Below are 16,732 nucleotides of genomic sequence, written 5' to 3' on the forward strand. Positions count from 1 at the left end.
CCCCGTTTCACTGGACCTGCCAAGTGACCTTGGGCAGGAGCAGCTTGGCTTCAGCTGGAGAACATGGATGAAATAGTTAACAGAGGGGTTTGAGTGGAAATTTGGGGCTGAAGTCCCAAATTTGAGAATTTGGGGAGATGCCTTATCCCAGGTGGACATCTCCAGCAAACGGGCTCCTTGAGGTGCAGTTGGACTTCGGAAAAAGCCCAAACTTAGATAAAGGACTTGCATTTTTTTTTGCACCATTTGGATACTTTAAGGATTTTTCTTTTACTGGCCAGAAAACAAGGGCTGGGGCTCCTTGTCCCAGTTCACTGGAGTGCTACCATCTGCAAGCCCTTCCACCCTGGGGCAGGCTCTGCTTTAGCTACAGTAACTAAACACGGTGTTTGCCAAGCCCGGTGCTATTCAAAACACGCTTTAAGACCCTTTGTACACTTATTAATCATAGGCAGCAGAAAACATTATTTTTTTCTGCCAGCAGTTTACTGAAAGACTGAAACCACAGCAGACGTGCGGCCAGAGAAGTTGCTTCTTGCTTTTTCTCCAATTCTGGGGTAGGAAATAAAAAACAACAGCATTATCCTGATGCTTTTCTCCTCGCTGTTTTTTAACACCACGGTCTTTATTTTCCATTTGCCCTGTGACCCTCAGTTGGCTTCAGTGGGTTTGTCAAGTCTGGGAGGTGATGGTATGTCCAGAAAAAAAATGGTGAAAAAATGAGAAATTGGGAAAATGGGAAAGGGAGAAAATTTCCCTAGGAAAATGGGAAGGGGAGCAGGGATGCTCTGGCATCCCGAGGATGCCGCTGCCTTTGCAGCCGTGCCCTGCGGCCATCGGGAAGCGGCTGCCACCAATGTGCACATATCCTCTGTGATCCGGCGCTGGCGTCACAAGCAACTGCGGGGCTTTAAAAAAATTGCTTTGAAATCAGATGGTCAAGGTTTGGGCCATCTCCAAGAGATCGCTTTCGGGAGCTGAGCTTGGCCCGGAGCCCTTCGCTTGGCCTGGCTGAATGGTTTCAGCTGAGAGGCTCTATCAGCCGCTAATGCACCATAAATAAACATGGGAGTATTAAACCTCGCTAGCAAAATACCAGGGGAACTCCTCATTTTAGGCTGTCATCCCTGGTTGTCCCAGCAGATTTTTTCTCCGTGAGGTAAGCTGGCTGCGTTACATGGGAACCCGGGTGGCTGCCCGGCTTTGGATGCAAGGGATTTATTGCTAGAAATGGGCAAAAAAGTTGGGCGGTGAAACTGCCTGTTGGTTCAGGGGGGCAGGGGTGGAGTTTAGTGTGATAATGTGTATGTAGGAACAATAAATCAGAGTTAAATTAATGTTTACATTAAATAAGCCTTATATATTAATAAAAATACATGACTATATGAATAAATATAGAATCACAGAATCATAGAATGGTTTGGGTTGGAAGGGACCTTAAAGATCAGATCTTCTGTATTCTGTAAATTATATGTTCTATTTATTATATTAGAATAATAGAATTATTAAGGTTGGGAAAGATCTCTAAGATCATCGAGTCCAACCAGCAGCTCAGCACTGCCATGGCCACTAAACCATGTCCCCAAGTGCTGCATGCTCATGTTTTTTGAACACTTCAGGGATGGTGACTCCATACGTATTCTATAAATACAGAAATAAAAAGAACGCTTCAATTAAAGCTGTGCCAGATGATGGTTTGTGATGGGAGAGCTGTGATATGGGAGATGGTTAAATCCAGAAGTGCCCAACCTCTGCATCTGGGAACGCTGGGGCTAGCAGGATCCATCCCTGGAGGTCACCTAAAATCGAATCCCCCAAATGTGGTGGGCATGGTGGGGTTGGTGCTGTTATTTAAAATAGAAAAGAGAAGGGAAAAAGCACAGGTTTTTATTTAAAAAGGCATCACAGGGAGGTTGTCACAGCGTCCTCCCCAGGAGGGAACAGCCTGGGGATGTGACCTATCAGGGAAGCTGTGCTTTAATAAATAGATAAAAACATAAAGTCATTTTTGGAATGTACTGTTTGTAACGGCAGCTGGGGCGGACCCGTCTGCCGTGGGGACGTGTCCCGCTCGCGGACACAAATTCCAGCATCTAATTACATTAATTATGTTCTTGCAGCAAACTCCCGTTGCTGCCAGCACGGCAGGGTGGGACACGGACCCTGTAACCTCTCCTCGTTAGGATAACGACTTATTTATTGTTGTCTTCAGCCTTCCTCCTGGTGGGAAAATCCAGCAGTGAGCAGCTCCCTCTCCTCCAGCTGCAGGGGATGGGACTCTTTCATCCCAAAGGATGCCCCTTGCATTAGCCACCCCCATACTCCCGTGGCTTAAAACACAACACATTGGGATGCTCTTCATTTCAATAACGTGTTTTTTAAATTATTCAGGCTGGGAAATGGGAGAGGCTGGAGTTTTGCTGTGAAAAGTGAAAACTTTGGCTAAGATCTCTTTAAAAAAGTGGTTTAAATATAGGTGCTAAAGTTTCCAGTTTAATGTGTCAATAAATTGACTCGTGGGTGCTCCTGTGGAAGTGAGAGTACCTGGTCTGTTACTTAGGTGCCTAAATAGGAGCTTACATGCTAATTAATGTATTTATAGTTGTTATATTTTGTATTTGATATTTATATATATTTATATTTATGGTTTTCCTTTTGTTTATTTAACATAATGGGTGGGAATGGTTCTAGGCTCTGTGGCAGGGGCTAGCAGTGCTTGTATTTGTATTTGAGTGGCTGTGCCTGGGAAATTCTGCATGTTACCTGAAAACCTCCGTTTTTCTGCTATATTACCTCTCCAGCCAAGGACGGTGCTTATTTCCAACAAGCTTACAGGGAAAATGTCCTCAAACTTGATTTTTAAGCAGGAAAATCATCTGAGGGAGATACTGCACATTGCTGGATGTTGTTCCTAAGGGAAGGATGTTGGGGTTTTTCCCCCTTTTTTTCCATTTTTCCTTTGTAAAAGTGGTCCGTTTTCTCCGCAGACATCAGGCATCCAGAAGAGCTCTCCCTTTTGAGGAAACCCCGCGATCCCTCAAAGAAAAAAAAGAAGAAGCTGGACGACCAATGTGAAGACGACGCCTTCGAGCTGGAGGGGCCGCTGATCACGCCGGGGTCTGGTGAGCCAGGGTTTGCAGGGAAGGGCTCCACAGGAGGCAAACAGCGAATAAAACAGGGGGAAAAATGATGTAATGGTATCGATCTGACCTAATTCCGTAAGGTTTGTGTGAGAAACGGACCCCAGATAAACCCCACACATCGTGCGGGGCTGCAGCACGCGGTCGCACAGATGCATGCCTGGAGCTGTCACGCATACGGGGGAGCAGAGCGGCACCGGGCTTTGTAAAATAAAGCAGCAGCCAAGTGTGGCCACTTTAGCACTCGGATTGCGTTACCGAAACATTTTCTTACTCAGTTAAGAGAGGAATTAAATGGAAAATTGTTCCTAATGTCAAATTCCAGGTGTGTTTTTAGGCAGTGTCACCACTTTACTCCTTATTTATAGCCCAGCAAAACTGGTATTTTATTAATTGTGTTAGCGTTCTCATGTAATAAGGGCATAAATATCGATTGTAATGCTAAAAAAAATTGCCCTTTATTGCTGGTAGGGGGTAGTTTGCCAGTCTTGGCTCACAGAACCTGAGTAGAGTTACTAAGAGAAGTGCTAACGGAGTAGCATCGTTAATGGAGCAACATCACTGACGGAGTAATGTCGCTGGTGGAGGAGCATCTCTTTCTTTCGCTCCGGTCTCTTTCTCCTCTCAGTTACTTTAAAATACTCGTGGGGTGGTTCTCTCTCACTCCTGGCTCAGGATTTTTCTCTGCATCGGGCAAGGCTCCAGGCAATCTTCATTTTCATTTGGCATTTTCATCTCGCAAGTCCGTAATGAGCCTTTCCCAAAGTCAGTGTTCGCGGAGAGCATCTCCATTAGATTAATAGGAAATACTTGGCTCGCTCTGAGGGAAATGCGTGCAGAAGATATTTTTTAATTTTAATTATTTATTGGCCTTTCAGCGAGTCACTTTGAACTCTCTTGCTGCTTTTGCTTTCCCTGTGAATGAGATGACTTTTGCTGCAGCTTTAATTACTGCAGCTACCCGTGAAGTTTAGGTTCAGTAGTTGAAAGTCATGGTTTTAATCTGAATAAACTGTTTCTAGCAGCGTTCCAACATCAACCTGTGTGCTGAATGCTTCAGTAAAATGAGCTAATGTTTCTGTTTCTGCTGATTTCAGCACATGTGGATTTAGTGGGGGTGTTCTGTCACAGAGTACCTGGTGGTGAAACGGGTTTAAATCACTGCAGGCAGAGCTGTCGATACACCCACAGCGCGTTGCCCAACGCTTGCCATCAGAAGACTTGTGTTCACTTGTTTATAAGTTAACCCAACTCGTAACTGTTTCAACTGGAACTTTCCATGACATTGCCTGCCTCAGGCGAATTTTTGAAGGGAAGCTCCTTCTGAGGTGTTTCAGGCGTTTGGAGAAGGGGATGAAGAGAGCATCCGAGGGGAAGCTTTGCTCCTCGAGAGCAGACACTCGAATGGAGGAATGTTGGGGGGTGTCCATGGGAAAACCTGCCAGATTTGAGGCAAGAAGTGGGGTTTTCTTTGGTTGGTCCAGTTAACGCTCATCCCATGTGAGGGGGGAGGCGAGAATGCTGCGAGAGCAGATGGGGAAGAGCCAAGAGCATCCTTCGGGTTGCGGTTGATGGATAGCGATGGTGGTTTATTGCCTGCTCTTGTTGAACTGCTCCGGTGTAACAACAGTTTGTGGGGAGAACACGTTTCTGCTGCTTTTAGGGTCATAAAATCAGGGGATATCTCAAGTTGAAAGGGACCATAAGGATCATCGAGCCCAACTCCTAAAGTATAATTACCCGGCAAGTGACCCCCAGCCTTCTCCTTGCAAGGTGGATACTTCAACCTTTTCTTGCTTGATGGCGATAAATGATTTTCACTTATATTATCCATCCTGTCAGGCAGTTTAGTATCACATTTCTGTATTAGTTAAGTTTCCTAACCAAGATATTGGCTGTCATTGGTGTGATGCTGCTGATCCAAACCATTCGTGCTGCTCCTTGAGATACCCATCACAGAAAAAAAGAGTTTGGAAAGGTTTTTCTGTTGTTTTGGTCTTAGACTTTTCTGGCCCCTTCAACACACTTGGGTTTTTGGGTGCATCGAGTTGCACGTCTGAACAGGCTCGTGATTTAAAATGGACACAGATCTTTCCCAAAAAAGACAGGTTTTGGTCCTTCTAGGTACCGGTGTGTGGATTTTGTGCCCAGCAGATGATGCTGAGCTCATTGCCCAATGTATGTACGTGGTGGGATTACTGACATTAGGAACCTCCCTGCTGAAAATCCGTATTTTGTATTCTGATAATCCATACTTTATATCCTTAACATAAAAATTAATGCTCCTGTGAGTTGAATAGAGACTGTTTAGCTCTCAGCTATTTCAGAGTAAGAGATACCAAGCTGGATCCACTTTTATCTCTTCAAATTTGTAATTTTAAAAGGATTTGGATTGGTTTTTTTTGTCTGCTTTGAGTCTGTATGAGCTGTAAAGCTTTAAAAGGCCTGTGAGTATTGTGTGTTTCGGGATCAGTTTTGCACCAGATCGCACCACTTGCTCAGCACTTTAATATCCAGTGTGTTTGGCCGCCTCAGCAAGCTTTTCCGTCCGCGAAGCGCCGCTTTTCCGCGCTGTTTCTTGTAACGTGAATAAAAGAAAATAACCCTGGAGTCACTTCGGTTGCTTTGCCTGCCCAGTCCACCAGCGCTGCTGCCAACGCTGCGTTTGGGTGGTTAAACCTCACCTGTGCTGTTCTGCCCTCTTCTGAAAATGCCTATTTTTTGGCTTCTGTCCTTGCGTACTCTCCCAGTGACTTTCTCTCGCCTTCTCACTTCCCTCCTTTCTTTTCCCTCTCTATAGGCACCGATATTCTTTACATCGGCCCCGTCAAAGGTGAGCTCCACCTCAGTAGGACTTTTGCGCTCTGCCTCTGGTCTCTTTGGCCTTAGTTTATTTTCCTGCTCCTCTCAAACTTTTGACTCTCAAAAATCTTTAAGCAAGAGGTAATATGGGTAAGTCGGGGACCGGTCATGTCCCAGGCGCCGGGGAAACGCAGGGGGCAGGAGTTTTCCCGGTGTGGGAGACCTGTGCCTTTTCCCATGGATTTGGGCTGGAATGAGTTTTCCATCAGTTTTGCTCTCGGAGAGGAGCTGTGAGAGAGAGAGAGGGGCAGCTTTTCATGGGAAAACAAGCAGCGCAGTGTTTTCCTGTTGCGGAAAAAGAAAAAAATGGTCAAAAATGGCAAAAAAAAGGGAAAGTTTTTCATCCGCTGGCTTCGGGTTTGTGTCTTGGCTTGGTTGGGAGCAGGCAGGGCTTGGCCGTCAGCTCACTCCCGGCTTTTATTCCTCTTGCCTGTAGGAAATATATATTCGAGCCCGGGGCTGTATAGCAAAACAATGACGCCAACCTACGACGCTCACGACGGCAGCCCCCTGTCACCCACGTCGGCCTGGTTTGGGGACAGCGCCTTGTCGGAGGGGAACCCGGGCATCCTGGCCGTCAGCCAGCCTGTCACCTCCCCGGAGTCCTTAGCCAAAATGTACAAGCCCCAGGCGCTGCTTGATAAAGCCAAAATCAATCAGGGGTGAGTTAAGGATTTGGGTTTCTTCTTTTTTTTCCTTAAATACGTGGTTTTGTGTATGTGTGTTATCCCATGTTGACAATTTACAGATGGCTGGATTCGTCCCGATCCCTCATGGAGCAGGAGGTGAAAGAAAATGAAGCTTTGCTGCTCCGGTTCAAGTACTACAGCTTTTTTGACCTGAATCCAAAGGTACAGAGCTATTTATTTTAAATGCGTCTCACAGGCAGGGTGTTTTTATCACTAATACGAATTTTTACTGGTAAATCCTCCGCCACATTGAAAATGACTCCTGTAGGCCTCATCCCTGGGTATTCCTAGGGATGCTTTAAGTGTTGCTTCGGTGGGCGAGGTTTTTCAGTCTCGGATCGAAGCGTTGCGTGGAAATGAAAGCTGAAATGGTTTGTCTTAAGCGTTTCACATCCTGAGCACATTTTTGTGCTGTGCCGCAGTACGACGCCATCAGGATCAACCAGCTGTATGAGCAGTCCAAATGGGCCATCCTGCTGGAGGAGATCGAGTGCACGGAGGAGGAGATGATGATGTTCGCGGCGCTGCAGGTAGGAAACAGCCCGGGACGCTTGCTTTTGTTGTTAAACTTGGTTTTATAAGCTTTGCAGACTCCTTTGTTCATGAATATCGATTAACATAAGGGAAATCTGCTGTAAGCGGTGTTCTAAGCCTCACTTTCTCTTTAGTGGGAGCTTGGACTCTTCATATTGGTAGCAGTCGGATCATTCCCCATCTCCTAATCCTCACTTGAGCTTGTTAGAGAATTTAAATATTTGCTGCTTTTTACTTCTCAGGAAAAGGAATTTGGCCTTCTTTTACCAAACATGTTTATGTCTGTCTTAACTTTTAGTTTTTCCCCTTCTTAAAAACCCCCCAGTAAGTACACTGGGTTACTGAACTGTGCGCTTCTGGCAGCCTGCCCCCCCAGACAGCTGGTGATAGTCTGCGGGCTTCCCAGAACTATTTATTTATCTGTTTTGCAAAATATTCAGTGTGATTTGGCATAAATACTACACCTGCCATTGACTTCTGTATGGCGGGTGGCAGGCCGTTTAGTACGTGTGGTCTGGTAGGACTGTGGGATGCAGAAACATCCCCCAGCCAGAGCAGGGCTGTCTGCTCCTAGGGTCCCTCCTAGGAAGAAAAAAAAAAGTGAAAAGAGAAATATAAAGGCTCGGTTTAGCTCCCCAACCTGTCCAGAGTGGGTTGGGCATGGTCCGTAGTGTGAGATTTTATGGTTTTCTGGGGTAATGCATCCTTCCAAACCGGAGGAAGTGGCTGATGTGCCACAGGATGGTGCTGCCATCCAGAGGGACATCAATAGGCAGCAAAGGGCCATGAGGATGATGAAGGTCCTGGAGCATCTCTCCTTGGAGGAAAGGCTGAGGGAGCTGGGACTTTAGGCTGCAGAAGAGGAGGCTCAGGGGGATCTTATCAATGTACATCAATACCTGGTGGGAGGCTGTAAAGGAGATGGAGCCGGGCTCTTCTCTGTGCTGGTGCCCAGTGACAGGGCCAGAGGCCATGGGCACAGGCTGAAACACATCAGAAATCAGTTCTTTACTGGGTGACCGGGCACTGGGTTGCCCAGAGACGCTGTGGATCTCCATCCTTGGAGATACTCAAAAGCCAACTGGACCTGGTCCTGGGCAGTGGCTGTAGGTGGCCCTGCTTGGGCAGAGGGGAGGACTGGATGCTTCCAGAGGTCCCTGCCAACCCATCCATCCAGTCTGTGGTGCTGTGAAAAGAGCAGCTCTGCCCTGCAGGGTCCTGCGGGGTTTGTACCACCCGCTCCTTGGACTGAAAACAGCCAAGAGGCTCATTCCTGACTCGACTGTGCTCGGGTCTCAGTGCTTGCCGGGCTCTGCTCCCATGGAGGGAATGGCTCTGGTTTCTCACTCCATTCCCAAGCATGATGAGCCTGCAGCATCCAGCAGATTTCAGGAGCATCCCGGTGAAACGCTGTGCCTTCCCTTTCAGTACCACATCAACAAGCTGTCCATCATGTCCTCAGAAAACCACCTGAACAACAGCGACAAGGAGGTGGACGAGGTGGATGCTGCGCTCTCGGATCTGGAAATTACTTTGGAGGGCGGCAAGACGTCGACGATCCTGGTAAGGATTGCAGGCGTGCGGAGCACAGACCCCAGTAATATTTTCTTTAAAAATTCTTCTATTTTGGGGGAGTTTACGGTTAATTTAGCAGGGAGCACTCAGCTCATGCTCTGCCTTGCTGCAGAAGTCAAGTGCAAAAATTGCTTTTTCCCTGCTGGGTCCATCAGACCAAATGGTGTCGGAGAGGTCCCAGAGGAGCTGGGGTCTTACTGAAACCCCTGCTGCAAGCCACCTTCCTGGTGAAATAATGGAAAAGTGAATTAAAATTCATTTGGTTTCTGTTCTTGCTACTGACTTTCCAAAATACCGAATTCTTCATGCTGGGGTTTCTCTTCCATCGTTTCTAATTCGTGGCAAAGTTTTACAGCACCTAAAACAGCTGCCGTGATTTTCAGATATAACTCATGAAGCCCTATTTTTGTTAGACTGGATTTTAGCCTGGAGAGGGCTGGGACTGTATTTCACAGGATTTTGTATTTTTTTTTCTGATACACTGTTTTTAACATTGGTTCTCCACCTTTAAAAATGTAAAGCCCATAAACCTAAACTGCAGGAAAAGGAGCAGGTCTGGTCAGGCTTGGCACAGCACAGCTTTTCCAGGCGTTCTGCACATTTATACCATCTCTGAGTTTCATTCTAAGCTCTTTCAAACCCTGAAACCCCTGAATTTTTCCAGTCTTACACTTCATACAATTTATTTTAAGGGTTTATGAAGTGTCTTTTTGAAGTTAATATCCATACTTAGCCTGCTTTACTAGTACTAATAACAGCAACGAGTTATAATATTAACCGGGTGCTGCAGGGAGAGCAGCATTGCGACAGAAATAATGGCAAATATTCATCGCCAAGGGATTTTTTTTCTCTTACTTCTTTGCAAAACCAGATTTGAAGCCTGGTTTTAAGGGAGAGGAAAGGCGACAGTGATTCATCCCAACCCTCCATCCCCAGCAGCCGTTTCCAGATGCATTCGAGTAATTGAATTGGGATAATGGGCAATTACTGGATTGTTTGTTTAGATTCGGCATTTTTTTCCCCCTGTGGTATCTATAAACAGCGTTGCTCATTGCAGATGGAAAGTAAACTGTCTTGCTACTGGAAGCTGCTGGAGCGGTCTTTGCTTTTTTCTGTTTTCCTTTAATTTCCCGGAATTGAAAGCGCCACCCAGGATGTTTTGCTCATGCAGAATGTGAAGATAAAGTTCAATATTTAAAAAGCTGGGGGGGTTAAATAAACCTTTCTAGATTGTCAGAAAGCCGTTCCCCAGTCTGCAGAGGTGCCGAGCTGCATCTTTTCCTTTTCTTGGGAGCAGAAGGAAAAAGCAAGGGAGGAGAAAAATCCCCGGGAGCCGCTGTGACCGCTGGTGACCCCGGGTGGGAATTGGCTCCGGCGGCCGCAGGAATTCCTCAAAGCAAAACACAAAACCTCCGGTTTCCAAACAGCGCTTCTGCACAGGAGGTTTTCCTCCACTCGCCTCTCCCGTGGGGTGGCCGAGGCTTTCTCAGGAGCGTTTTCATGACCCCCGAGCCCCAAATTTTAGGTGCCCTCTCCGGTTCAACCTTCCCTCCCAGCACTGAATTGGGATTATCTTTGCTTTCCAGGGTGACATCACTTCCATACCGGAGCTCGCCGACTACATTAAAGTCTTCAAGTAAGTGCTGATGGGAAGAGGCGCTTGGGAAACTGGTAATGTCCATGAATAATTAATGCTCCCACGGCCTGATATCCTTTTTTATTTAAGGGTTAAGATCTTGCTGCACACCACTACATTATCTCACGTTGAAAAGCCACTGCGTAATACACCACAGCTCGGCGCATCTCTTGCTATTAAACCATTATTTTATTATTTTACTTCTTTTTCCAGCACGTGGCACAGTCACTGAGTGTTTCACACCGCTCCAAACCAACCCATTTGATAACTGAAGTTGATTTTAAATATAAAACCCAGGGCATTTCCCACTGTCACTGCGGGGACACATCCATCCGGGAGAGCTTGGGATATTTCTCGAACACAATTAATGCCCAGGAGGTAACAAAAGCCATCCTAAAATTAGGAATAAACCAAGAAACCTTGCTTTTAAACACTTCTCCTGGTTTTGAAGAAGCTGGATGGATTATAAACAGCCGGGATCCCGGTTTGTCTGCCAAAAGGAGCAGGTTAAGCTGACTCTGCTCCTCTTCCAGCTCACTCAGGATTTAGGGTTTTTTTCTTTTAATTTTATTTTGCTTTGGCTTGGTGCTGTGTGGAAACCGGGAACGGCAGCGTCTGGACTCGGAGGAACATTTTGGCAGCCGCCACCGTCTTTTGCAATTTATTGCCTGCTGCTGCAAGGGTTACGGTGAAAGTTCTGGAAATAATGATGAGATTTCACAGCGTAGCTGTAGGATGCAGAACAAAAGCTGTAGGCAGCGAACTAGCGCTGGAACAAGCCTTTATTTTATTAATTGCTTGGTTCTGGAGCCACAACCTGCCACTTCTGGTCCAAAAAACACTGTCTCCCTCTCCAAAGGCGAATTAAGGAGGTCCCCATGTCCATCTGTCTTAACTGGGGCAGAGCTTCAGGGCTGCAGCCCTGAGTGGGGTTTTTCCCCCTTCCTTGAACAAACAAGCAGACAAAAAAACTTCCATTTTCCTTTGATGGGCTTATTTTGCCAATAAAATGAGGCACGGCTCAGGGAGCTGAGCTCTTGCTGGTTGGATGCTCTGGTTGGTGGGGTGGGATTTGGGACTGCCGGGTCCTTGCCTGCTGTGAGTTCCCAGACCCCGGGGTTGGGATTTGAGGCTGTCCTGCCGCAGCGGGGAAGCACAGAATTGCTGTTTTCTGCTAAAAATGAGGGCCAGGAGGTATTTTACTGCCAGAAACCCAGCGTAAAGCATGCAGGGTTAGGAGCTAGCCCAGCTTCTTGAATTTAAGTCCTGTATGTATGTCCCTACACATGCCTGTGGGGACTCAGGATGTTTCTCTCATGCCAGCCAAAACACTCTGCTTGCAATTTAAAGGAGTCCCACAAAAAGAAGCTCAAGGTGGTAAAACAGTGTATTAAAACCTCTTTACAGAAGGCTGCAAAGCAAAGAATGGAGAAACCTGTAGGTATAGGATGGAGGTCGGTGCCTTCTGTCATGGGAGGCAGCTTTCAGAGGACATTGTGGTTGTAAAGGGTGGGGGGGTTGCAGGACTATTCTGCAGAGTTGGGCAAAATCCATGTTTGCCCCAGGAAGGAACTGAACCTTTTCTGATGCAAAGTGGAGTATTTGAAAAGGAAACAACAAGTGCACTCATGCATGTGCTCGGCTGACAACTCTTTGAGAGGCACCGCTGCCTTTCGGAGCTCCAGCAAAGTGGTTCCAGTTTAATGCGGCGGGTGAAGAGGAGTATCCTGCAGTGGTTCATGGCCACGTCTACTTTTGTAATGAAATCAGTGGGATTGAAGAGTCCAAACTTGCACTTGCGGCTCAATTTCCAACGTTGCAGTGAAGGGATGGTGAGGGATGCAGTGAAAGGATGCTCCCCTGCAGGGACCACCCCAGAGGTGGGCATGCCCCAGGCCGCTGACACCACTTTTTCAAGGGTAACAATTGCATTTTCCCAGCGCAGCAGCATGGCTTAGAAACTCAAACCAAACGTAACATCCCTCAATCTGTCTGGCAGGCCCAAGAAGCTGACGTTAAAAGGCTACAAGCCATATTGGTGCACCTTCAAAGATACCTCCATCTCCTGCTACAAAAGCAAGGAGGAATCCAACGGGACCCCCGCACACCAGATGAACCTCAGAGGTAGGAGACGCGTCAGCACCGTCGTGTTTTATTCCAGTAATCAGCTGCTCCTCTTGCAGCTGTTTTTTCCCACTGCTTTATCTTTTGGCATGCCGTCCTAGGGCTGGGTAAATACGCTTAAAGGCTGAAGGTGACCATGTTTGATAGCACGGCATCTACTTAGACCTGTAGAAAGTGAGTACGTCCTAAAGAATTGATCTGACTCCAGCTACAGAGATGAAGCTTGAGCTGGAGAGAACAGACTCTTCCTCCACTGCCTTTAATTTTTATTTTTCCTCCTTTCCCCGGTGCTGGTTGTGAGCTCAAACACCCGCCATGAGCCTCGTATGTGAGGTTTTTAAATTCTTACGTTTTTTCTGATGCCAAGTTAAGCATCCCTGCTCCAGCAGCCACCAAACCACAGAAAACTTAATTTTTTCCCCCCATGGAGGTAGGAGCAGATGCAATGCCAAGCGACCTCGGGGCCCACGGGACCCTTTTGGGAGTTTTTGACGTATGTGCTGTGATGGCACTTTTAAAAAAGACATTGAAGCGGCACCTGGGTGAATTTGGCCAGTTCGGTTCATCACCCCCTGGTGTTTGCACAACTGCTCGTCATTCAGCACCGGGAGCGGGATGCTCACACCTCGCCGCTGAAATAACACAGAGGGGTTTCAGGGTGCCCGTCAGCGCCCACCCAGCCACCTCATCCCGCCCTTTCATCACAGTTTTGGGGACGTCAGGTCCATCCATGAGGCCAGGCAGGATCTATGAGATGAATCCTGTGGGTGTGCGTTAGCGTTGGCGTCATTGCTTTCAGATCAGGTCCTGCTTTTTTCCCACTTTTTTCCTGTCACCTGAAAAAAGAGACATCTGATGTGGTTTTTGTCCCTGCCATGTAGAGCATTCATCCCATTGGAGATGTGATGTAAGACCTTGGCAGCACTGGGCAAGCTTTGCTTTCTCTTTTCCTTTTTTTTGTATTTTCCCCCTTTTTTAAAGTGCAGTTCTCCACACCCCTGTTAAACACCGGCTCCCTTGTTGCAGGATGTGAAGTTACCCCTGATGTGAATATCTCCGGACAAAAGTTTAACATCAAACTTCTGATTCCAGTGGCGGAGGGGATGAATGAGATCTGGCTTCGCTGCGATAATGTAAGTTTAGTGCTTGGACCGGCCCTCTCCTTGCCCTTTCCCCACCACTAGCTCATGTTCAGATGTGCCATGTAGCTGGTGTTGATTTGAAAAAAGTAGGAAATGCACTCACATGTGTCTGTTTCAATATTCAGCACATGCGTGTGAATTTGGAGGAGAAAATCAGCCTTTCCTTGGCTTTGTCCCATGGTTGTAGCCTATACCTTGGCTGGGTTTCTGTCCGTTGTTGTGCATGCTTGAGGCCCCTGGGGCTGGAATGGAGATAAAAGCTCTTTGGGGTTTTGTTGTGGGGTTTTAAGGGGCAGATGGCACCGCTCTGACAGGCACGGGGCTCTGTTTTGGGGGCAGGAGACGCAGTACGCCAGCTGGATGGCCGCCTGCCGCCTGGCCTCCAAGGGTAAGACGATGGCTGACAGCTCCTACGGCATGGAAGTGCAGAACATCCTCTCCTTCCTGAAAATGCAGCATTTGAACCCGGATCCGCAGCTGATCCCAGAACAGATCACCACTGACATCAACCCCGAGTGTCTGGTTTCTCCTCGCTACCTGAAAAAGTACAAGAACAAGCAGGTAGGTGCTCGGCCCGCGCTCCCGGCACGGTGTTGGTGTTGGTTTGGACCACGTTTCAGCGGTCACTGGGGTTTAACACAGTGTGGTTTGGATGTTGTCACTTAATCGGATGCACGCGGTCTTACTAAATGGAGATGCAGACTGAAACACGCGGTTTTGATCCAGCACCTGGGGATGACACCCACGACCTTAAATTTATGCCATATGTGATGCGATGGTGCACGTACACAGCCTCAGCAGCGGGGAACCATTTCTTTAGGATTTATTTATTTTAATGTATTTATTTTAATTTCTTTATTTTAATGAATGTATTTATTTTAAATGCATTTGAGGAACAGTGTTTGCCCATGCAGCAAAGCACGGGCCAGCTGTCGCCGTCTCTCCCTGCGCAAATGGCACAGGGATGAGATGAACTCGATCCCTGGTGCTGGGATGAAAATCCCAGCACAGCACCTGGGCAGAAATCCTCAGGATCAGTGGAAACTGCGGTTGCTCGCAGTGCTTTATCCAGCCTCGGCTGTTTGTGCAGCTTGCAGATTTCTCTCTTTGCTTTTCCACTGCTTACAAGCACTGGCCCTCGAAACACCGCTGCGTTTTTGACTTGTGCTTGAACCCCGCGCCACATCCGAGCCGTGCATGACAGGGCCGAACTGTTCTGCGCTGGAAATAAACGCATGACTTTCTGAAAGATGTTATAAAGCAAATAAGGGAGGCAAAAATAAGGCAGGCATTACTCCATGGCCTTTTGGTGACTTAATCCTTCAGCCTGCGTGTTTTGGACTGGCTGCGGCTATATATGATTTCTCGAAACCCAGAAGAAGGCCGCGAGTCAGAGATGCAGGAAAAAGTATAACTTTTTATTGGCACGGCACAATGATTTCCTGGCAGTGGAGTTATATTTTATATAGCCCTTATTATTCCTCTGAATAAGCCTTTATATCCACTTGGATGGAGGAGAGGCTGCATAAATACACGGTTTTAACGTATAGAATAAATACCTCCTAGGCTCTGACTTGGTAAAATGGAGGCACCTGGAAAAATATTTGCTTGCAGAACTTGCTTAGCATGCAGGTATCCTCGTTATGGAAATATAAAAATCCTTTGTCGGACCGTGGGGATGGGCACAGGGCCTCATCGTGCTCAAGCCTATAGACACAGAGGCCCTTACAGTCATCAGCTGAAGAGCAGATTTAGGCTTTTATTTTTATGGCCGGGGCAGCTGGGAGGGATAGAGGCAGCGGGAATGCAAGGAATTCGGCCACAAGGGTCCCTCCGTGTATGGAGGAGGAGAAGGAGGAGGAGGAGGATGCACAGCCCACAGACGGTGCTGAAATGGGAGTTGGCAGTGGGCCTTGCTGGAGGCCCAGGCCCTTGCCCCAGGCCCTTGCCCCAGGCCCGCTCAGGTGCTGTTTGTCCTCACGCACCCCCACAACAGCACAGAGCGGGCAGGTTGGGGAGCACCGAATCCAAAATGCAAAAAAACCACCCCAGACCCCCAAAACAGATGTATTTTTGGGCTCTCAGGTGCCCGTTGGTGTTCAGTGCCAGAGCTGCATTTAGCTGAATCCCTGCTCACTCATCCCCTCTCTGCCCTTGCGTTCACTTCGGCTGCTTTTCTGCCTAAGAAATTGTGCATGTGGTTTTTTTTTTTTGCTTGAACTTTGGTTTGCAGTGAATTTACACTTTTTCTTTGCTTTGTTGCCATATTTCTGATTGCTTTTTTTTTTTTCTTTCTACCTCTTTTTCTTTTTTTTTTTTCTCGCCTTGCCATCTACAGCCAGGCTATGTAAGAGACTTGGTAAGTGACAGCACCAATAAAACTAAGCTAAATTTAAGATAAAACTTAAAATAGTCTAGAACCCCTTTGGTTTAGAGAGCAGCAATGAAAAAACTTAACAAAACCCACACCCCCCTCCCGGAGAATCGTGGGCCCTGCTTGCTTTTTACAGTGGTTCCCAGTGATTTATGCTGCGAAACGCAAACTGCGCCAAAAAATTTGCCCCACCATTTATGAGGCTTTAATCACCCATAGCCAAAATAAAACCTCAGGGTAAAAATTAATCTCTCGTCTGCGTTAGTCGGTACCTGCTCGTGCGCTGCCGCTAACGAGCATCCGTCGCCTAACGAAGGTGTGTCTCGCAGATCACGGCGCGCATCCTGGAAGCCCACCAGAACGTGGCACAGATGAGCCTGATCGAGGCGAAGATGCGCTTTATCCAAGCATGGCAGTCGCTGCCCGAGTTCGGCATCACGCATTTCATTGCCAGGTCGGTGGGTCTGCTGGGAATTCACAGGTTTTGTTCATAAATATGCAGAATATGTTAAATATTCTGAAATTAATTACTGAAATTACTGAACGAGAGAGGTTCTCCTTCCCCTCTGCTCTGCCCTGGTGAGACCACATCTGGAATATTGTGTTCAGTTCTGGGCCCCTCAGTTCAAGAAGGACAGGAACTGCTTGAAAGAGTC

At 47.3% G+C, this 16,732-nt stretch overlaps 1 protein-coding gene across 1 annotated transcript in view; it reads left to right on the plus strand.

Annotated features, from left to right (window-relative positions):
- Nucleotides 1–2,987: 2,987 nt before the first annotated feature.
- Nucleotides 2,988–16,732, plus strand: part of FERMT2 (fermitin family member 2) — a gene marked incomplete at its 5' end in the record, with an annotated part of 15,930 nt that continues 2,185 nt past the window's right edge. The window contains 11 exons of the mRNA XM_010189651.1: nucleotides 2,988–3,122; nucleotides 6,439–6,664; nucleotides 6,751–6,853; nucleotides 7,114–7,221; nucleotides 8,654–8,788; nucleotides 10,387–10,436; nucleotides 12,436–12,560; nucleotides 13,587–13,693; nucleotides 14,042–14,263; nucleotides 16,041–16,061; nucleotides 16,406–16,530. Coding sequence (XP_010187953.1) covers nucleotides 2,988–3,122; nucleotides 6,439–6,664; nucleotides 6,751–6,853; nucleotides 7,114–7,221; nucleotides 8,654–8,788; nucleotides 10,387–10,436; nucleotides 12,436–12,560; nucleotides 13,587–13,693; nucleotides 14,042–14,263; nucleotides 16,041–16,061; nucleotides 16,406–16,530 — 1,357 coding nt within the window. The remainder of the gene's footprint in view (nucleotides 3,123–6,438; nucleotides 6,665–6,750; nucleotides 6,854–7,113; nucleotides 7,222–8,653; nucleotides 8,789–10,386; nucleotides 10,437–12,435; nucleotides 12,561–13,586; nucleotides 13,694–14,041; nucleotides 14,264–16,040; nucleotides 16,062–16,405; nucleotides 16,531–16,732) is intronic.

This window comes from Mesitornis unicolor, unplaced genomic scaffold (genome assembly GCF_000695765.1).
Source record: "Mesitornis unicolor isolate BGI_N332 unplaced genomic scaffold, ASM69576v1 scaffold23348, whole genome shotgun sequence".
In the NCBI taxonomy this organism is placed as follows: domain Eukaryota; kingdom Metazoa; phylum Chordata; class Aves; order Mesitornithiformes; family Mesitornithidae; genus Mesitornis; species Mesitornis unicolor.